The 24,177-nt window shown below is 42.6% G+C and overlaps 1 protein-coding gene across 1 annotated transcript; it reads left to right on the forward strand.

Annotated features, from left to right (window-relative positions):
• The first annotated feature begins 5,540 nt into the window (after positions 1-5,540).
• Positions 5,541-10,727, forward strand: LOC136434579 (uncharacterized). The gene is made up of 8 exons (XM_066427458.1): positions 5,541-6,645; positions 6,771-6,863; positions 7,412-7,504; positions 7,819-7,935; positions 8,069-8,128; positions 8,410-8,865; positions 9,197-9,415; positions 9,817-10,727. The coding sequence occupies exons 1-8, from the start codon at positions 6,606-6,608 to the stop codon at positions 10,038-10,040; spliced, it is 1,302 nt and encodes a 433-aa protein (XP_066283555.1). The 5' UTR covers positions 5,541-6,605; the 3' UTR covers positions 10,041-10,727.
• The last annotated feature ends 13,450 nt before the right edge of the window (positions 10,728-24,177 follow it).

The following is a 24,177-nucleotide window of genomic DNA, read 5'->3' on the forward strand; positions in this document are numbered from 1 at the left end:
GAAAATATCAAGTAATTACCGAAAAACACTCACTTTCGTTAAGTTTTATTTTCTATAGTCATCGATGGACACATGTTTTATCAAGTATGTAGATATTACGTCAATGAAAGTTAGATGGTTTATGTAGCTGCGATTTTGTAAAATTTCAGAGAAGACATGAATTAGTGTAGTGCATAATTTTCTTCTATCCCGAGGGCAAGGTTATTAACGTGTTTTCAACTTTTTATTGGATGAAATCTCAGTCACTCGATCAAATACGACCAAGATATTGCGGGATGTCTTTATTTTCCTGCTTAGAAGGCATTGCTCATCGTACAGATCTTATGCATGACGTTCTGAGGCGACTGGTTTGGTATTTCTCAACACCACAAACAATTATTACACATCGGTTGACGCAATGACAGGTTGAAATCCTAAGCCTGGTATGATGGATGATGGTGTTGACGTGGGGGCTCTGCGATTGTCGTGTCGGTCGTCGGTGACGTGCCAGATTAGTGACACGCTTGAGACGGCAGAAAATATGTGATATTCAACCCTATATCTGCTTTCCTGCATTCGTATGTAGTTTGGCATGTCGTCAGGTAGTATGCGCGAGATTATGCACACTTTTTGTGATCACTGTTGGTGTTGGGGCAACGATTAGCCTGACTAAATCGCTCTCCTATTGGCCGGCCCCGGACGGATACCACCCAAAGTAGGGTGGGGGTCATTAACCTCCGTCGGAGAGCTTGTGTGAAGACGGGCTATTCTTCTACATAAAATTACTGGTCGGCATACAACAACAACTCTTTTGTCACCTTTAAACACATAAGACGTACCGTATTCTATTAGAAACGTACGTGTTTTGTGGCAATTATTCAATATTTTCCACCCGACCTAATGTAAATGCAGAAGAGTTCGCGGGGATGTGACTTCGCGGTAGGGAGAAAATGGAGTGTTTGCGATGGTTTTTAGATCGCCCATGAAACGATAGTAGCCGTACAGTTACACGATGGAACCGCGAAAACCGTGAACGTGAAAAAAACGCGAACATTTCTGCATTTACAGTATCATAAGTTTACAGAAGACTTGTTGGAGTAATGGTAATCGGCGACCATGCATGAGTCATTTTGGCAAGACGCCGATTATGACTCATCCTTGCACCGGTGCAGTGGGTCACTCTAAATGTCACTAACCTCGAGCCCCCCTCCCACTATCGCAGCGTGTTTTCATATCGATAACAACATACAGTCCCGTCGTGTCTATACCAGTGTCAGGTTCAAGCGTGGCATCCATCCCTATTTAGTCTCCGTGCTTTCCTTATATGTCACTTATGTCCACTTAACTTATACTAACACATGACGTTTCAAGACTCACACAACACGTCTCAAGACTCACACAACACGTCTCAAAACTCATATAACACGTCTCAAGACTCACACTACACGTCTCAAGACTCACACAACACGTCTCAAGACTCACACAACACGTCTCAAGACTCACATAACACGTCTCAAGACTCACATAACACGTCTCAAGACTCACACAACACGTCTCAAAACTAGCACAACACGTCTCAAGACTCACATAACACGTCTCAAGACTCACACAACACGTCTCAAAACTCATATAACACGTCTCAAGACTCACACTACACGTCTCAAGACTTACAAAACACGTCTCAAGACTCAAACAACACGTCTCAAGACTCACATAACACGTCTCAAGACTCACATAACACGTCTCAAGACTCACACAACACGTCTCAAAACTAGCACAACACGTCTCAAGACTCACATAACACGTCTCAAGACTCACCCAACACGTCTCAAGACTCACACAACACGTCTCAAGACTCACACAACACATCTCAAAACTAGCACAACACGTCTCAATACTCACATAACACGTCTCAAGACTCACCCAACACGTCTCAAGACTCACCCAACACGTCTCAAGACTCACACAACACGTCTCAAGACTCACACAACACGTCTCAAGACTCACACAACACGTCGCAAGACTCACATTTTATCCCTCAACTGTTTGCTGTTTTGTATCTGAAACGCTGACCCGTAAACCGTTTAATGTCTGTTGGCCATGCATTGGCAAATATATAAACAAATTGAAAGTCATAAATTTCCTAGATCCTAACGGTGGAGAAGGGCAGGTCAGCTGGAGAATTCTTATTGTCATGCGATGATAGGTCAAGAACAAAAGGGGAGGAGAAGTTTAATTTATCTAATGATAGTTGCTAGTAAGTCCGGGCAACCCGCCCGACATGATGATGATGATGAGTATTTGTATCCGTCAACGGTGTCTGTTCAACATGTTTTGCCCTGTTGTTACCCGTACTTAGCTCAGTGTGGCAAAAATGTGCAATAAAGGTCTTCATTCATTCATTGATTAAAGTGCCCGACGTTAACACCAACATTCATCACATCAGGGACTTTAACATGTCATTGTGTTAACTGATGTGTAATAATTACCTTAAATTGTTTGTGATGTTCAGAAATGCCGACCAAGTCACCGCAAAACGTCATGCATACGATCTGTACAATGAGCAATGCCTTCTAAGCTAGCAGTACAATTACGTTTTTTTCAGCATCCCGCAATGACAATGTCCTGATCGTAGTTGATCGAATGAATAAGATTTCGTACACTAAAAAGTTGAAAACACGCATAATTACCTTGCCTCCCGGACATAAAATAGCCAATTATACGCTACAGTAATTCATGTCCTTCATGAAATTTTACAAAATACCAGCTACATAAATACTAAACATCTACATACTTTTTAAAATACATGTTCATCGATGAATGCCTTAATGAACTTAAGTGTTTTTCGGCAATTATTTTATATTTTCAACCCGATCTAACTACAGAAAAGTTTACAGAAGACTTGTTGGATTAATGATAATCTCTAAACAGGAGACAATGGATGATGGATGACCTGTCAGCAAGGATGCTGATTATGATACAAACTGTTGGTACCGGAGGTTCATCGCAAATGTCAGTTGTGACGACAACCTCGCCCCCCCCCCTTCCCGCATTATGTTTTCATATCTGTAAATCAGGTATCTCATTGGATTGCTGCACGATGTGACCTTGGGTCACCAACGTGCCGCAGTTCAGAACAAAAAGGTAAAAACAAGATAATTATCTTGCCTCAGGGACCAAAATAGCTAATTATACGCTACGCTAATTTTCAACGTCTTTTCTGAAATTTTACAAAATAACAGCTACATAGATTATCTAATTTTCATCGACGTAACATCTACATACTTAGAAAAACATCGACGAGCGTAAAATATACCTTAACGAACGTGTGAGTTTTTCGGCAATTATCTGATATTTTCCACCCGATCTTACTAGATACAAGTTTACAGACGACTTGTTGGAGTAATGATGATCTCGAAGACCCCCATTCCACTTGGACGGCGCTCTCACCGCGCTCTCACGGCGACCAAAAATGGTCCAGAGCGCCGTGAGAGCGCCGAACTCCTGAAAAACGTGCTCAAGTGGAATCTCTACGGCGTCCCTTGCGCGCTCTCAGCGCGACCAAATGTCAAACGTCAGCAACTTTTTAAAGATTTCACAGATCACTCAACGAATTCCAGAGATAAAGAACGAATTTTCGTTACGTTTTGTGTGCTGTGTTGTCTTTTCAGTCATACTTTTACCTCTGGCATCATATTTGAATGATAAAATCAAGGGGAAAACAGATTCAATTTTAGTCGCTGCACGGTCGCTAAGTGTGTGTCTTAATTGATATGTGTATGTTCAACTTGTTTTTTTCTGTGTTGTCTGTCATGTAAACTGTTTGCAATAAATATATTTCATCATTCTACGTTATAATAGAAACGTAAATCACAGATCTAGAATTTTGAAACACATTTTGAATCACTGACAATAAAACTTGGAGGGAATTTAATTTGAATGGAAGCAAGTACTTGTAGTTATTCGTCAATTTGTATTACCCACGAGCAAAACTATGATTTGACCACAAAATTCCCAGAAATTCAAGATACATCACTTCAAGAATGAAATTTGTTTGAACTACAGTTAAGACCATTCAATCCTAATAGAGCGCTCACTGCGATCCTTGAGCGCTCGCTGCGGCCCTTTGATCCCACCTTGGGCGCTCTCACGGCGCTCACGGCGCTCTCACGGCGCTCTCACGGCGCTCACCGCGCTCGCTCCGCGCTCTCTCGGCGCTCTCTCGGCGCTCGTTTTTGATCGCCATCCTCGGCGCTCTCACGGCGAAGGTTTTGAGCATGTTCAAAACCATCGCCGAGGTGACGGCGCGCATGGCGCTCTCGCCGCGCTGTCGGCGCTCTCGCCGCGCTGTCGGCGCTCTCAATGGCGCTCTCGCCGCGCTGTCGGCGCTCTCACGGCGATCTGGCCAAAATGAGGTCGCCGTGAGAGCGCAGTAAGAGCGCCGTCCAAGTGGAATGGGGGTATAAACAGGAGATAATTACGGTCGATGACCTTTTGGCAAGCAGACCGATTATGATAAGAGTTTGTTGGCACCGGAGGTTCATTGCAAATGTCACTTGTGACGACTACCTCGAGGCCCCCCTCCCATTATTGCATTATGTTTTCATATCCCCAACCAGGGAAAAGGGTTGGAACACACCACACACACACACACACACACACACACACACACACACACACACGCACACACGCGCACACACGCACACACACAAATACGCACACCACACACACACAAATACGCACACCACACACACACATACACACACACACACAAACACACACACATACATACATATATACACACACACACAAACACACACACACATGCGCGCGCGCACGCACGCACGCACACCCATAGTAGAATGGAACTCGTTATCATCAGACGCTGTAGGAACACCTTCACTAAATAGCTTCAAAGAACGATTGCAGTCAGATGCGCAAAAGTTAGGTGTGACAGGCCGTTCAGTGTAATATAACCAGCTGCTGCCGCGCCGCGTGCCTGCGAAGCTGGTGGTTTCACGCCGAAGGGCGGTTATACCGGCTTTACAGATACAGATACAGATACAGATGTTAGTGCATGAACAAAAGTGGACCATAATTGGTAGCGCACCAAAACTAGTAGCACAACGTTACATGGAGCAGAATTTCTCAGTAAATACAACACATGGCTCTATAACCACGATGAGGCTCAAAGCACATTTTGGCTCTCCCCATATCTTCGGGGCCATTGACTCAATCGCGGGCTCTGCAACGATAGACCAGCCGTTGCCTAACTCTACCACATCGTCTTCTCCGCGGCTCAGGCTGCAGTTGAAGCTGTCGAGCAGGACACCGAACTCCTGTACCAGCCTCGGCGGTGGCGTAGTTATCAGGAAATCGCTCAACATCTCCCTGCAGACTTTGAACAGTATCTATATGTGTGTATGTATATATCCATGTATGTGTGTGTTCGGTTTGTATGTATATTTGTACATACATGGGTTTGTGTGTGTGTGTGTGTGTGTGTTTGTGTGTGTGTGTGCGTGTGTTTGTGTGTGTGTGCGTGTTCTGGTGCATGTATGTGTGCACTTTGACCTACTTGCCACCAGGCCGAAGAATTGTGATGATATTTGGTATGTACTTACAATAGGTCTTAAGAATAAGGAAGTTACGCCATCTAACAACTTTCTGTGGGAGTGCAGTGGAAATCCTTAGACAACAACTTTCCAAAAGCTCATCGATGTTTCACAAAGATGAAAACTGAAGCTAGGTGTTACTGCTAGTAATGCAATTAACAGTATCTATTAATTAAACAATACCGTAAGTTACGTTTGAGACTGCATTGTTAGCAGTAACACCTAGCTTCAGTGCACTATGAACTAGTCAGTATTGCCCTGATGAAGATGGCTGACAGCTGTCGAAACGTCGGCTCTTGTAAAATGTTTGGTTATGAATAAAAGAACCTTTCTATTCAGGTATTACGATATCTCTTAAAACATTTCAAAAGTTACACCAATGAATTCCCTAGGAAACCGAATTCTTCTGACATTCTAGCACGTAAGAATACTATCTTGTCGCTTTACTTGTGTGTTCAGCATAGAGCAGCGACATGGTTGATCTTAAACTACGAGAGTATACAAATGGATTCCTTTGTCTATTCATGTTATGTAATATTCATCTAAACTTGGCACAAAAAGTTTGGGAACTTAACTTTGGTCAAGGAGTGCTTTGGTTGGTCATTTTTCTTTTGTTACTTTGTTGATTTTAATGTATAATTTATCAATAGAAAGCTCTTCAGTGACATACACATAAATAGCAATAGTTCAACTGTCATGTGCGTAAGTTTGCATCATTGTACCAGTTACAATTGTCGCGCAATAAAGTACTAAAATGTGAGAATGCATTTCAGGCTTTTACCCCTTTGAATATGTAGCAATGAAACTTATTACGTGCTGATGTAATTCGTATCGACCTTGAATGTTTCTTTAGATGTCTGTTACGAAGCCAATAATATGGCTTCCTTTCATCTTTGGCCTTTGCTTTCGTGATGTAAGGCTTTCTATTACCTTGGGCCGTGTTTGAGTCGCCCAGCAGCTTGTCGAAGGTAGGTCGTGTTTTTGCTGTTCAGAAACCTGACAAGCGGCATCATGTCGGAAGGGCAGCAGCAGTCCCAGACAAGTGACACAGGTTGGTACATGAGGTATGCGTTCATTTTGCATTTTTGGATTCAATTTGGTGGAAGTGATATCAAGCTTTGATATCAGAACAGTTCATATATAGTAAAACGTATAACTGCTGTAATTTTCCTCCAGGCACCACACCCATACAGCAGTCCCAGACTGATTTGCGGTCACCAGTGGACAATTCTGCGAGTTTCAACAACCCTATGTATGAACCCGCAGCAGGTAAAACGTTTCCAGTCCTGATATCGATCTTGTTCTTTCCTTGCTTTGTGATTCTCGGTGCTGTTTTAGTAACCAACTGGTGGCTACATAATGATTTAATGCCTATCGGCAGCACCAGTCGAAGCGTTTTTCTTGATGTTTCTTATACTCCTGTTTTTCAATTTTCGTCCAGAAATACAGTTTATTTTATTGACGGAGATGTGGAATCATTGCATCTTTTTAACTTTCAGTGTATGCATACATGGGCATTGAATAAGATATATGATTTCTACTCGACAAACAAAGAAGAAAATGTGAATATAGTCAGGCTGTGTTCTTTTTCTCCTTTTCAATATGCAACAAGACGAGCTGATTACGTGTTTATGTCATTCATATCGACCCTGGAAATTTCGTGGTTTTCTAAGAAGTCAATAATGGCATCTTTTTATCTGTTGTTTTTAATGTCGTGATAAAGGGCTTGATGCTACTTTGAGTCTAGGACTGTGCTTTTGTCAACAAGTGCCTTATCCGAGGTACTCAAACGTATAACTGCTGTAATTTTCCTCCAGGCACCACACCCATACAGCAGCCTCAGACTGATTGGCGGCCAGTAGCGGACGCCTCTGCGAGTATAAAGAACCCTATGTATGAATCCACAGCAGGTAAAGTGTGTGCAGTGTCGGTATTTATAGGTATATATAAACTCCATGAAAAAGGGAGGTATAGATTTTGGCTCCATCTGTGTGTGTGTGTGTGTGTGCGTGTGTGTGTGTGTGTGTGTGTGTGTGTGTGTGTGTGTGTGTGTGATGTAATGAAAAAGTGGTGCAGGCCTGGCCCTATCATAATTAGCAGCTTGCTATAAAACTGCAGGGGCGTTTTGGTTATCTTAGATTTTCAAATGCCACTTCAAAATACACGCGCGCCTGGGGTCCCCGTTGGAGTGTATGATGGTTGATATGGTTTTCTCTAACAGCAGTCCACCAAGCGGATGCCGATAGCAAAAAGAAACGGTTCGGCCTGTGCAAGGAGTTATGGCAAATCGCGTTCCCTGTACTCGTCGTGGCCACCTCCGTGATATCGTCATATTTTGCAGGTCAGTTCTATTTCTACAATATAATGAATAACACAAGGAACGTTACATTTAGACTTAAGTTTTTGTTTTTTTGCTAATTCTGCTGTATCACGCAAAGGCTTAGCGACCGAGATTTTCCTGTTTGTTCTTACAGTTAGATTCACTCTTTTCAACGAGGTGTGGAATCTTCAAGCACGTCTACGAGAGCTGGAACGTAAGTTTTTTTGATCTTGTAGAGTACCGACGAGCAGTGTCATCTGCAGATCAATGCAAAAACGAGCTTTTTCACCTTATTAATAACTGTTTATTGAGTTTATTTCTGAGAGAAAAAAAAATCGCCGCTAGATTATTCATGTATGTTCATTACTTGTAGCGCCAACCTTATTCTTCATATTCCTGTCATCAAATCTATCTGCTGGAAATGTTCCTTTGCATCTTAGCTCATTCTCGGAAATGGGTCCTTCTTAAAAGGCTAAATCCATATTTTTATTTCAGGAGACAAGGCAGGCGAAGCTCGTCCTCCTGGGCCACCTGGGCTGTCTGGACCTCGATGTGAAAATGGACCTACATTGCCAACAGGCCCTTGGGCTGTGGGGCCTCCTGGGCCTCCAGGGGAAAAGGGAGCCATGGGGCCTGCTGGACCTCCTGGAGAAAAGGGCCCCATTGGTCCCGGGTTTCCTGGGCCTTCTGGCCCCCCAGGAGAAAAGGGGGCCACTGGGCCAGCTGGCCCTCGGGGAGTGAAGGGAAGCATGGGGGCAGCTGGCCCTCCGGGCCCCGCGGGAAAAAAGGGCCCCATTGGGCCAGCTGGTCCCGGGCATGCCGGACCTCCTGGACCTCCAGGAAAAAAGGGAACCATGGGGCCTGCTGGTCCTGGGTTTGCCGGGCCACCTGGCCCGCCAGGAGAAAGGGGGCTGATGGGGCCTCCTGGTCCAACGTGTCAAAGCCTTGCCGGTGAGGTCCTACGATATCATGTGATACTGTTATGGGATAAACCTGTGAAACATCGTTAACGTTTGATAACGAAAAGAAAAAGGTCTGATTTCAAGCCATTTTCATTCTATAGTATCTTTTCATACTGTTTTGAATCACCCCGAGTTTGCGCACAAATTGACTTGACAAATAGGGAAAGACGAACAAGACTTTGAACCCTTTGTCAATTTAAAGATGTTATATTTGTATGTATACTTACTTATCTTAGAACCGATGCATTCACCAAATCGATCTTCTGTCCCAGCATGCAAACATCTCAATGCTATCCCTTTCCATGTTTACCTACTTTTAGAGTTTAACGTGGCTGTTGGTAAGACTGCAACACAGAGCTCCACGCTTACGGCTCCGGTGGGGCCCAGTAAGGCGGTGGATGGTGACAGGGGAACACAGCTTGTGTACAAGAATGACTGCACTCACACGCACTCCGAACATCAGCCCTGGTGGAGGGTGGACCTGGCAGGCACCTTCACAGTTACCCGGGTCAGCATTCTGAACAGGGGGGATTGCTGTGGTGAGTAATGCTTATCTACTGCAGGCGATGATCAGACTTTGTGTTAGCTTACATTTGTAAACATAATAAGATCATATATGGAAATTTTAATCTGTCTCAACCTTGAAGGCAGCAAGTATAATCTTCTTATATTAGCGAAGGTAAGACGTAATCATTTCATATGGAAAAGCGACACAAACACCTAATCAATTTGTCCCTGCAAGGCAAGGACATACTTTACACTATCGAACATCCATGGAGGTTGAGTGCATCTTTGGAAAAGTGATGTGAAACAATCGTTTGCTTTGAAGTAAGCCTTTTGAAAATGCTACAATAATGATCTGATTATCTTTAAAATGTTGGTAGATGTCTAATTTGGAGGGTTCTAATTGCGCTTTATTGGACTGCACGTTTAATTGTAGGCGAACGACTGAAGAACGTCCTGGTGCGAGTTGGCCCGAACGAGGACTTCGTCTGGAATGACCAGTGCGGAGAGACGTACATGGACATTGCGGCCAATGGACAGACCATCGAGGTGCCCTGCGCCCCGCCCATGGCCGGCCGTTATGTGTCCGTACAACTGTGGGGGGTTACAGGTCCCTTGTCACTGTGCGAGGTGGTGGTTTATGCTAAAACAGGCGTATAAATAGTATGAGGACAAGACTTTAATTATTAAGCCCCCCGTCACAAATAAGAAATTCAGCTCGGCCGACGTGTTGGCGAGCTTCAAATTTGCATTTTCGGCCGAAGCATGGCCGACGTCCTGTCGATTACGCGGGTTTCGGGAGATTAACCAGGTTAGCAATGTCTAAGAGATGGTACCATCTCATGGAGGATTTTTAGTTTTTAGTGTTCGACGGACGTCGCCCGAGATTTTCATTGGAAAAAACGGTCGACGCTCGGGCGATTTTGAAATTCGGCGAGCTTCGAGCGATCTACAAATTCGGCCGGCGCTCGCTTGGATTGTGACGCGAGTAGAGAACCGGTACGGCCGTGAGAGTATTGTAGCCATAGGCACTTGGTGTTTAATGTTTAGTCTTTTGAAAGTTAATAGTAGGGACGTTTGCTTATTCCTCAAGTTTACAAACGTACAAAGTACTTCTGTGAGAATCATTACTAGTACTATAGAAGGTCACAAACAGGCAACCAATGGTGGCAAATGTATTGTCCTGGTTAACATATTTCTCATTTGGATGTATGGTTGACCTTATTTTGTTTTCCATTGGACTGTTTATATCTGATTCAAGCTTATATTTCTTTACTTCAAAGAATGATTATATAAATTGTAGAAGCCTCTATCACGTGAGTATGTAATAGAAGGTCAGTGTTCTTTTAGTCATTTGTTTTCAATGTTTTGTGAAATATTGTTACCTACAGATTGAGGATGTAGACTGCTTTTCAAACAATAGGTCAGGCAGATCAGGCAGAGGGGGTGTTTGAGGGTTAAAAGGTCAAACGCAAGAAGTAAAGGATGGGTTTTCATGTGCTTTAATTGTAGGCAGTGTGAAGCATTGGCAGCATCAACAGCAATGACTGTTACAAATTATCACAATCTCCAAGGTTATTACAGATGTTATCCAAGTTGAGATGTAGCAATGTAAGCAATGTATAGATTTATTTTATTCTATTTTTTATCCACATATGATTTTACGAGTGTCAGAGCACAATTGCTTATATAACGCCCTCTACTCAAGCAATACACAAGCTGCCAAAATAGACACGCAAAGACTGCAAATACTGTTCAATATATTCGCTAGTTGGGCATGTAAATACAATGTACATACTGAACCAATAAATACATTATACAGCGGATGGCCGATTAATGGTCATCTAGCTTACTCGAAGTGATGAGAAACTCTTTTGAGTCTTTTCCATAGACTGTCTCGTCTGTAGTTATATTATGACATGCATGATGGAAACATCTGTCTTCTTCAGAGTTGCCTTTTTATACTATACAAACTTACTCCAAGTAATACCCAAATTAAAACAGTTTAAGGCAACAAGTGACAGAAGAACAGAATTATGCCTTGAAGGAATTCGACCGTTAATGATACGGCACCTTGTACTCAGATGCCATACATGTTATCTCTACGGTACATGTCTGACACATACCATCATGATGGCATTGATTGCTTTGTCATTGTCGCCATACATTGTACAATTGTCGAGCAATAAAGTTTATTCATTCATTCACTGATTGGTTGTAGACAGAACAAACATTAGCGGATTTACCGTATTCTTTACTTCACAAGTTGATAATCTAGTTCAAACTGTATACACAAGGAGCTCTTTAGTCGACGCAGACGTAGCTGAACAAAAATTTGTATAGATTATTTACCATGATCAGGGCCTCCGTTGCAGATCACACCCTGTTTTTCTTGTTGTTGTTTTTCAGCAACGCTCAAGTAGTTTCATTATAGCTACCAAGTTCCGATTGCTTTCCAAGTTCTTATTTCCTTCCACGGGCAAGCAATCATTAGCTTTGGGAACCAACTAGAAGCCCCGGGCCAGCAATTAGAACTGGCTTACCAATCAGAAGCCCTGGGCCAGGAATCAGAATTAAGCCGGAAACCAATCAGAAGCCCTGGGCCAGGAATCAGAATTAAGCCGGAAACCAATCAGAAGCCCCGGGCAATAAATCAGAATCCGTGAACCAATCATAAGCCCCGGGCCAGAAATTAGAACCGGCCAACCAATCAGAAGCCCCGGGCCAGCAATCAAAATTAACCCGGAAACTAATCAGAAGCCCCTAGCCAGCAATCAGAACCAGAAAAACAATCAGAGGCCACGGGCCAGCAAGCAGAACCCGGGAACCAATCAGAAGCCCAGGGCAAGCAGATCAAAAAACAGCACGTAGTTGAAAAATGCCAGTATGGCTCTGCAACGGAGACCGTCACTGACACATGTTCACCACACAGACAACCGGTTACAAGTATTATATATAGACATATGAACAATTCCTTATCAATTCACCTATGATTTTGTGTGGGTGTGACTATAGTCTGTTGAATTCAATTAAAACGTGAAACGCCTGGACGGTATTTCTGGTCCCTACGTGGTGCTATTTTCAGCCCGATGTTCGCCTTCGATTCTGCGGTAAAAACCGCGTCCTTGAATTGGAATGATGACAGAGTCACACCGATGGTCTAACTCTGCAGCTGTAGAACGATTCAGTGTGCGGTACAAACCGTTTTGTTGCGTTGAAATGATAGAGCCATGCTGACGGTTTAACTCTGCAGCTGTAGAACGATTCAGTGTGCGGTACAAACCGTTTTGTTGATCATGAGTTGAAATGATAGAGCCATGCTGATGGTTTGACTCTGCAGTTGAACCTGCGATTTGAGGGTTGGGATCTTGTCTGTGGGTGGAGCAAGTGAAAATCAAATGATCGTTTATAATACTGTACTCGTTATTGCTGCTGTAGACTGGGTTCGGAAAGACATCGATGGACCCTTCCGAAGCTACTGGCAACCCTACATTTTGGTCTATTCGGCTTTGTTGGCTGTCATTTTGTCTCTTTTGAATGACCTTTTTTGTGATTACAATAGGGGCTAAGATGAAAAACAAAACAAGTGCGAATACCACGGCAATGATGATAGTTATCGTAGTGTTACTAGTCAGTGTTTGGGATGTACGCGCATGCGCCTTGGTGGAGCTAGAGGAGTGCGCATGCGTGACCAGTTGGAGACGGTCGGTGTGGTCTACCGTGGTGTGTAGCGTGGTGCTGTTTCCCTCATGCAGTTTTGATCCGGCTGCCAAATGTGCTAAAGGCGAATCATGGTAGCTTGTCGTGTTTGGAGAAATAGAAAATTCGTTTTCAGTGGAGTCTTTGACAGATCTGGTTGTCTTCATGTCTGGGCATTGAGAAAGGTTCGCCTTGTGTACCGGGACGTTTTCCAGTCGTTTGGGGCTGTTACAAGCCGGTTTACCGTTTTCGGCAAAATCACAATAAAGCATGTCATCGGTTAATCTGACGCTTCGGGGCCAACATTGGTGAAACACAAGAGCCTTTTCTGCCAGCCATGACATGCGACAATCGCAGTGAATCGGATTGCCGTGTATTACCCTCAGCCCCTTGGACAGGTCCTTCCTCCTATAGCTGTGAATATGAGTGGGAATACCCAGGTTTTCCTCCGAGAAAGTGGCCAACTTATTGTAGGCCAGATTTACATAATGAAGACTTGGCAACCAACCGATGACCAAGTCAAGACTCACGGAAGTCAGACGGTTGTACCTTAGGTCAATTGCTCTTAGGAACATTAGATGTTTCAAGGACCCCCACGGAAACTCCGAGACCAGGTTATGACTGATATTTAGTGTCAGGAGAAACCGGAAGCAATGGCCAGAGAAGGCAGGGATTTTTCTTAAACGATTTTGCTGAAGGTACACATTGCTAATATTCTGTACGGCGGATGACTGGGTAGACTGGTTAGGTTTGAGTTCTTGCAGCTGATATCCGTGATAAGTCCATCTCTAACATAACATCTATCTGGAAGTGGACTACCTCCACCGCACACCGGGTTCATAAGGAAGAGAAACACAACATATTTCCTAATTATGATTAACACACTGTTGTATCTTTCCACAAAGAAACGGCGATAATATCTTATACAAAGGCGCTAGCAGCTAGCAGTCTAACGTGTCGTAGACACTCACAGGCATTCCCTCTGACTCTATCAGCTGTAATGACTTGCCATATGCTCTGTCTACCTTCAGAGTATTAAAAGAGTTTGAAGGAAGTATGATTCGTCACTCGATGGTTCAGATGATAGCTGTGCCCTTACCACGATGAGAACCTACAGAAAATGGATAAAATCATACGCCATTAATTCATTTCACCGAAATGTTTAGCTGTAATATTGATTAATTTCCAGGTGATAGATTTATACAGAACATTTGAGATAAGCAGGGTTGAGTAATGAAATTGTATTTGTTATCTTCGCCGAGGAACTCGGAGTAGATTATGTTTTCGGTTGAGCCGGCTGTTGTGTGGGTCTGTATGTATGTCAAGAGCATAACTCGGGAAACCTTTGATGGATCTTCATGATATTTGGTAGGTGTGTAGTGGTTGTGCAAAGGAAGGTCAAGTTAAAAAATCGTTCACCTGTCTTTTTCCAACAATACTGCAGCGGACTTTTAATTTTTCTGTGTTTGTATGTAGGCAAAAAAAGTGACGGAAACGTAGTAGTATATAGCTTCTGGGACGGCAAGTGAGTGGTGGGAATTAAGGCCCCCTAGCTGCTCGTTTGGAACTGCAGTTGGCGTTTTTGTTAATACATTTGGAGACGAATAACTCCAGCAGGGATTGACGGATTATCATAATTTATGGCATGTGGATAGTTTCGGTGATGCTTTACATAACTGAATACTTGTCATGCAAATAAGACGATAATTAGCATAATAAATGAGGAAAGTTTATGAATTCGCCGAAAGCTTGTAGTCAAATTTCATACAAGTGCTATGGTAACGATTTTTAAGTGGTGTACAGCTCTTGGGGCAGGGAGTAAGTGATGTAAGTTTAGACCCCCTAGAGGCTTGCTTAGAACTGCAGTAGACCTTTTTTATGTTACCTTTGGAGGCGAATAACACGGGTAGGGTTTGATGAATTTGCATTGTTTTGGACAGGTAGGTTATTGAGGTAATGATTAACAAATAAAGACGTATGAAATTGTAATCAGGGTCTAATTAAGTGGTGAAATAGGCTTGTTTATAATTACATTTTTTAAGTACCCTTTGTCGACCTATATCTAAGGGCAACACCTGCTTGTCAGCAGGCCTGTGCAAATTAGATTGATGCTCTCTGGTGACCTCAAAAACCACCTGCCAAACTACACTCCGGCTGGGACTGAGCTTATATCAACAAACACAGGAAAGGTCTGGTCCTGTGCGGGACAAGTCAAAACGATGAATATAAGGAAATGTGCAAGCAGCAGGCACTACAGAAGGCATTATACTAAGCTTTATGTGGTTTGTAAAATGCAGTTGTATACCACACTGGATGTGGACCACAGTCCTTCGTAGATGAGAGTAAGAAAAGGTTCTTGCGCAGATAGTAACATAAAAATCCTCAAAATCAGGGTAATCTTTAAAACAGACCCATGCTACCCATCAGGACCTGACTGAACTCCCCTCCAGGGTGTTTCACATTTAAGACAGAGACACGAAAAAACAGTAACAGGTCTCACAAATCTAACACCCTCCAAAAAAAGTGAAACAGTAGGCTTTAGAGAGATATTGTCAATAGCAGTAGGTGCAAGAGTCGTGGTCACTGCCAACGTTAACATATTAGACGGAATTGTTAAGGGCGCATTCGTAGGCATTGACAGCACATGCCATGATGTCCACACCTTCCTCGTAAAATTCGACAGTGAAAGCAAATACAAGAAAGATATACCCAAATGCGGTACCCATCAAAAGACAATGTTCAATAAGTTCTCAGTTACGGCAAGCGGACGATCCAAGCACGACGAGAACAGTATCCTCAATCTTTAGCATGGGGCTGTACCTAAAGTTTAAGGTAGATCACTGGACAAAACTGTTGTCCCCTTTGAGCGCAAACGGGTCGTTTTTTCTCAGGTCAGTTATATGTTGCCTTACGTCATGTTGAGTTTGAACGGATTGTATCTATTGGGATTTAAATCGTATACAATTAGTGAATTACAATACTGTAAACCAAAATATATGTTCTTAAAGAAATGGAACTCCTAAAACAGCTGCCTGTGTCAAAGCCAAGGTTACACAACAACCTAACACAGAAGACCGTGATACTTGCATTAAATGTCAAGTTCCTGAATATACTCCTACGCGGAACATCTAAAATATAGGAGAGCTGACAGATCAACACAACCAGTCGATGTCTTCTGTTTCGTGGAAACCTTCCTGAATGGCCGACAACAGACTAAAAATTTTCTGCCACAAGCAACGGCATTCAGAGCAGACAGAAATGGAACAGGAGGAGGGGTGATGACTGTTGCTACACAAGACGTCAATCCTACACAGCCGATATATTTCAGCCGATGGAGTGAAGTGCATAGCTACCACAGTCACCAAACTATCGATCACAGTTGAAACAAATCAAAGGAGCGAGTAGAAACAGAAGTGATCCCAACCGAGATTCGAACTCACGCCGAAACCGGAGGCCAGATCACAGGCACTAGGCTCAAGGTCGCAACCAGTTAGACCGGTCAGTTGGAGGCGTTTGAACCCCCACTGTTACACTACTCCCCCTTTTCTTTCTAGACTCGTCCCGAGTCTCCGAGTACGATATTCCCTGTGTCATCTGATCGTTACTCACAGGGCCGGTGTGGGAACCAGTGAAACAAATCAAAGGAGCGAGTAGAAACAAGTGATCCCAACCGAGATTCGAACCGGAGGCCAGATCACAGGCACGCACGTCTTAACCACTAGGCTAAAAGGTCGCGACCAGTTAGACTGGTCAGTTGGAGGTGCTTGAACCCCCACTGTTACTAGACTCTACCAGTCTCCCCCGGTCGCTGGGAAAATAGTAGAAATTGGCCAAATAGAGTCAAATGTTTGAAGGGAGTTGGCTACGGAGAGAGGGTCAAATTGGCAACCGGTCAATTCATTAATTCATTAATTCAATTTATAAATTTAAAATTTATATGCACAGTCCCGCGAGTCAAGTTAACGAATTTCTGAATTTATGAATTTCTGAATTCATGAATTTATGAATTTCATGAATATCATGCCACATTGCCATGAATTATGATATTATGATATAATGATATTATCTCGCCGATATTATGATATTATGATATTATGATATTATGATATTATGATATTATGATATTATGATATTATGATATTATGATATTATGATATTATGATATTATGATATTATGATATTATCTCGCCGATATTATGATATTATGATATTATGATATTATGATATTATGATATTATGATATTATGATATTATGATATTATGATATTATGATATTATGATATTATGATATTATGATATTATGATATTATGATATTATAATATTATGATATAATGATATTATGATATAATGATATTATGATATTATGATATTATGATATTATGATATTATGATATAATGATATTATGATATTATGATATTATGATATTATGATATTATGATATTATGATGTGTTGCCAATTATTATCACAAGTCTGTCGCCAGCATAACTCAAGAAGCTGTTGATGGATCTGTATGATATCTAGTGGATGGGTAGGGTTTACAGAAAGGAAGGTCAAGTTCGATAATGGGCCTTCTAGCGGGTACAACAGAGCTTCAAAATCTGGAGGCATATTTTCTGAAAGTGCTATGGTAGATAGTTCATGCCACAAATTTGGGCCCCCTAGCGGCTTGTGGGTGTTTTTGTTTTGACATTCGGACATGAATAACTTGAGAAGGGGTCGACAGATCGTCGTGATATTTGGTATTTACAGAGCTCAGATGGTGCTTTATTCTGAGTTCCACGACCTCATACCTTCGCCAAATGATTTAACCTGTATAACTGATGTATTTAGGAGTGTTTCTCATCAATCATAAATTGATTGATCGCCTTCAACAGAAGCTTATGATGGAAATTCCGGAAATTCCGGAAATTCCGGATATTCCGGAAATTCCGGATATTCCGGATAATCCGGAAATTCCGGATATTCCGGATATTCCGGAAATTCCGGATATTCCGGAAATTCCGGATATTCCGGATATTCCGGAAATTCCGGAATATCCGGAATATCCGGAATATCCGGAATTTCCGGATATTCCGGAAATTCCGGATATTCCGGATATTCCGGATATTCCGGAATTTCCGGATATTCCGGATATTCCGGAAATTCCGGAAATTCCGAAAATTCCGAAAATTCCGAAAATTCCGAAAATTCCGGAAATTCCGGATATTCCGGATATTCCGGATATTCCGAAAAAAACTTCCAAATCTTCCAAATCTTTCGGAAATTCCAAATCTTCCAAGTTCTGAATTAATGTACAGAACTGAATGTTCAGAAAATTGATGAATGTTCATAAAATACGTGAACGTTCATGAATATTTTTAAATATGTTATCAATTCACCAATGTTTTATAGATATGCGTCTCATTAATATTCATAGATATTAATGAAAATTTACATAAACATTGAGACGTTTACAAATATTGATGATTATGAATATTGGTTGTGGATTCTGCCTCTGTTTTATGGAGTAATATCGCCTTTTATCTGGTGTTGATAAATCTACTTGAAAGAGCCCTAGCTATTTACCATATTTATCGAACGTTAGTTCTGAAAAGTATTTTAGTTGATTCACGTGTTACTTGTGATAACACGTGTGAATGAGCTCCAGAACACATCTCAAGCTCATTCAATTTATCACTAGTTGACATCTATTAATATTTCTCTCATCTTAAATATGTCACATGTTTGAGAGTCCTATTATGGAATTTGGCGGATGTATAAACTTTCCTCATTAATTATGCAAACAAGATACTGATTTGCATAATAAGTATCTAATCATGTACATCATCACTCAAGGTAGCTACTTGCCAAAAATCATGACCATCCATCAGGCCCTTCTTGAGTTATTCTATTTCAAAGTCTGAAGCAAAACCTGTTCCTGCAGTTCCAAAAAAGCTGCTAGGGGTCCAAAGCCTACACCACTTACTCTCCGTCCAAAGAGCTATCTACCACTCAAAAATCAGGACCATGGCGTAGCATGTCCAGAACACGAGATATCAAAACAGGAAGTTCCGCTGCAGTACCGTAACAAGCCGCTAGGGGACCCAAAATCTAATCATTTCCATGTCTCATCAAGACCTACCCACCTACCAAATATCAAGAAAATCCATCCAAGCCTTCTCGAATTATGCTGTACGTTACAAACACACAAACAAACGCTACCCTCTGCATAACTTTCTCGGCGAAGGTAATGAAAGGAAAGTTTGTTAACCCACTGCATTTCATAATCGGACATGGGACTGTCAGGTCATGTAACCAGATGGCCTTGCATAAACGTTCATGTAGGTCAAATAAATAAACTATCCTCCAAGCAGAGGTGTGGGTCCTGCTCGTTTTTAACGCGTTCAGTTTAGGCATTTTTGTTCACCACGATTGGCGACATAAATGAAAAGGGGACAAAATAGAAAGCCTGACAAAAACACCTAAAAACACGACAAAAACCAGCCAGACCCACTCCTCTGCTTGGAGAGTACACTGTACTAAAACTGCACCACTGCTAGGTGCGGAAAAGTCACATGTACATGTACTATGTCTTTCAAAATGTGCATGATATGGAATAAAGATTTATTCCATTCATATATATTGACTGTGCCATTTCATCATCACTTTCAACTTACAACACTGCAATATTGAACCTTTGTGGCCCATATAATATCAACATACACATATACATTTGTACCAGCACACTGTACACATATACTAGTCCTGTACCACCAAATAATTTTTAACCCCATCTAGACTGGACTCATTCGCCCCATCATAATTTCCAAATGGTATGGTGCATGATCAAATTTACAGGGGGTGATAAGCACGTAAATATCAATCACTCTCCATAATAAGCCATGATAAGCCTTGATTAAGCCTTAACACTATGTTATGTTATGTTATGTTGATTATTTGGCGAAGATAATGTGTTCGTGGAACTCTAGTTTAGATATGAAAATGAAATACAATAAAGATACAAACTTTATGTAACAATACTTGTACATTGAGATACATGCATGGTGTTGTTAGCAGAATGAACATGGATGGAACATACCAATAACTTCTTTCTGTTGTCCAGAAGATGACAGGTTTTCACTATGATGAGATGACAAGGAGGTAATCTACAGCAACCGAAAATAAAGAAAGAAAGCGGACGTCGGTGTTGATCCCTTTTCTCTGGACTATATGTATACTAACAGTAATAGTAACCGTTACTGTAACAGTAACTAAGTTCATTGACATTGTTGTAAAAACCGGCCCGTATCTTGACTAGTTAGAACGTTAAAGTCCCCCCAAACTCTTTAGTGTATAGGGATGGTCCCCACCTGATTCCATGGCCCTTGGGCCACACAGACACTACATAATGGGAGTAGTCCACTGCATGGTATGTTCAACACCCACATTCGTTCTAACAAGTGTTAGATGCTAATAAGCAGGGAAAGTACCATTTCCCTTTGCCAGTGCTCACTTTGGACTTACCAAAGGGGCATTTGAATGGACAGAACTTGGAGTGACGTGTCACCCATTATGGACTAATCAAAAGGGCATTAGATCGGACAGAGTCTGGAGTGACGTGTCCTCCACTATGGACTGATAAAAAAGGCATTTGATTGGACAGAGTCCGGAGTGACGTGACCTCAACTATGGACTAACCAAAAGGGCATTTGATTGGACAGAGTATGGAGTGACGTGTCCTCCACCATGGACTAATAAAAAGGGCATTTGATTGGACAGAGTATGGAGTGACGTGTCCTCCACTACGGACTAATTAACAGGGCATTTGATTGGACAGAGTTTGAAGTGACATGTCCTCCACTATGGACTAATCAAAAGGGCATTTGATTGGACAGAGCTTGGAGTGACGTGCGTGTCCTTCGCGGTAAACTAGTTAACAGGACATTTGATTGGACGGAGCTTGGAGTGACGCGTCCTTCATGGCATACTAATAAACAACGAAGAAGAATTAGGTAGCGGATTATTCCGTTGTTATCAATGACACCCTGTGCAAAAATGTACCAATCCCTTCTATATTCTTTGAAAATTGCGTTGACTGAACACAATTCTCCATATGAAAAATCTAAAAAGAAAAAAAATGAAACCACATTTCGTGTTGTTCTGTACTAGTTTGGATGCATTAGACATTAGTCAATTCAACATGTTAACAACCTTTCTATTGCGATACCCTAAAACCTGTGACTACTCTTTAAAAAAATAAGACCTGTTTTTAACACTAAGAAGTAGGGTGCTAAATATCATATAGCGGAAGGAACAGAAATCATACGTACTCACGATGCTTCTGGTGGAGCGACGGGCAGGACAAATGAAACAGAGAGGTCGCTGTGCCCCTTTTGCTTCTTCTGACGACTTTGTCACGTGGCTTGTTGTTTAATAATTTGAGTCTACCTTTGTAATTTCAGTGCACTCTTCAGAGCTCATGAATGGAAGCCCATGGCCAGCAATCAGCACCAGGAAACCAATCAGAAGCCCCGGGCCAGCAATCAGAACCAGGAAACCAATCAGAAGCCTAGGGCCAACAATTAGAACCCGGAAACCAATCAGAAGTCTAGGGCCATCAATCTGATAACCCAGAAACCAATCAGAAGCCCAGGGCCAGCAATCAGAACCCGGAAACCAATCAGAGGCCCCGGGCCAGCAATCAGAACCCGGAAACCAATCAGAAGCCCAGGGCCAGCCATCAGAACCCGAAAACCAATCAGAGGCCCAGGGCCAGCAATCAGAACCCGAAAACCAATCAGAGGCCCAGGGCCAGCCATCAGAACTTGGCCCGCGAACCAATCAAAAGCCCAGGGCCAGAAATCAGAACCCGCGAACCAATCAGCCCCTGGCCAGTAATCCGGAACGGGAAACCCATCAGAAGCCATCTGTATCGGATGTAAGGCCGGCTTTACACACAGTCCACTTCTAAGCCGGAACCGGTTCGGTTGTCTTTAGACCTACGGGCGGAAGGGCAGTGCGCCACCCGTGGTGCAAGATATCACAGTCGCTCCTCTCATATTTCTTATGTTTGCTACAAGCGTTTTCTGGCATATGAAATAGTACGGGACAACAAAAAAGGAGGACGAGACGCATGTACAGGGATAGGCAAGACCAGACTTGAACCCGCCGGCGTTCGTCCTTGCTGCGCTGGCTGTACTGCAAGCCGGGCACGTTGATCGGGTCATAGGAGAACACCAAAGAAGAAGCAGCCACGGGTGGCAGGCCATTGCACTTGAAACATTCGAAAACTTTCAATGACAATTGCACAAACGTTTCAGAATGAAGAAAATATGCTTCTATCACTAGCGCAGGCTTATTAGCAGAGTGGTGTCGGGGACCTTTGACCCGAAGGACAGGTACAGGTCCTTGCTCCCACCGCCATTCTTAGAAACGGTGTATCTTAGGGATATGTGCTAGATGCAAAATCAGTTATAACGCCAGCAATGCAAACCGGATAGACTAACGTATTCAGAACACTGGCTGAAAAGCTTCGATAACGTACCATGCATTAGAAGTTGGCGACGTCAATACCTCTCCGTCCCTTATTGACAGAGTCTGGGGGCTTCGTGGGAGAATCACACTTCACGGTTGTTCGCTGGTTTATAAGACAAATGTCACATCCGCTTCCTGCTAAACACAATTATTTACAACAAGACAACTTATAACAATCTCTTTTGCTAGCCTGCAACTGGATTCTAAGTGTGATCAATCATCAAAACTCCTCTTTGTTGCTACAACCTACGGCACGTGTATTTTCCCGCCGCCATATCATTACCCAGAATTCTGTTGTCAAGCAGACGACAAAGGTTTGTGAGGAACACTTTTTTTGTCTAAATGTTGCGTGTGATAGTAGACTCAAGAACGATATTTTCCTCAAAGTTTGCTCCTAACACAACAAGGAACACATGGACATGGTAGTATTACCATTGCTACGGCATCCAGCTAACTTGCCATGAATAATGTAACGTTACACGTTGTCATGACGCTGGATGTCGACTTTGAGTGACGTTCTACCGACTCAACAAACGGGATGTTACCGAAGGCCTGATGTGTGTGGTACCGTACGACCGTTTTGTCATTAATTTTCTTTGGTCACGTTTATATGACCTTGGCACTAGTACTCTCTTCAAGTAAAGATGGGCACAACAGCTGCTGTATAAAAGCTAATTAGTGGCATACATTAATGACGAATCTTCTCTCCCGGAATAATGTTCGCACCTGTCCAAGAGCACTGTCATTCTGCGTGCTGCGGACGGTAGTTTCAAGTTGGAATATTATGGTGTCAGCACGACTAGAGAGAAAATCTAACATATATAGCATTAGTGCAAAGTTCTGTATTGTATCTTTTGTTTATCTGAATAAAGTTTGAAAAAAAAAAGAACCTGGCCCCGATTAGGTGAAAATTGGGAATCAGCGCTCTTTCAAAAAAATAAACGCCGACACCACATAGAAGGTTTGCAAAGAAGGCTTAAAATTGGTGCTGAGGTCAACATCGAGATCCCTTTAATTCAATGACGTATCCAGGGCGACGGCACATTCACATTAAGAGTTTATTTCGTGGCAGGATCTTTAGCGAGGCTGTGCCAGACAAAATTAAGCCTCAAGTCAAACCTCTGCACGTCAAGGAACCCAACACGCGTATCGGGAAGAGTATGGGGGACCCAGTGTGCTTGGATGAATACGCAAGCTGCAGCGAAGCCGCTGAAATGCACGAGAAAATTGGTTGTAGTGTACATGTAACTGTGTGGTTCAAGCGTTACTTACTGTGACTACTATCTCCGTGTTGAAACGCAAGAGGTGAGTAGTACAGTCTCTTGGCTCCCGGGAATCGAACCCCAGCCCGCCAGCACACAAACCCAACGCCTTTACCACTAGGCTAGAAGGTCCAGACCGGTGGCGCTTTAACCACACTGTTACACCACATTGCCACTACTAGTTAACGAGAAGGTTTCATACTTCGTCCTCAGTCGGCGATTTGGGGAACTCGAAGGATGCAGATCAACCCAAACGTGACATAGCTTGTAACCCCCATCGATCGTCTCCTGTTGTATTCATAGACACCTTCATCTCAGTC

The sequence above is a fragment of the Branchiostoma lanceolatum genome, chromosome 5 (genome assembly GCF_035083965.1).
Source record: "Branchiostoma lanceolatum isolate klBraLanc5 chromosome 5, klBraLanc5.hap2, whole genome shotgun sequence".
Taxonomy (NCBI): domain Eukaryota; kingdom Metazoa; phylum Chordata; class Leptocardii; order Amphioxiformes; family Branchiostomatidae; genus Branchiostoma; species Branchiostoma lanceolatum.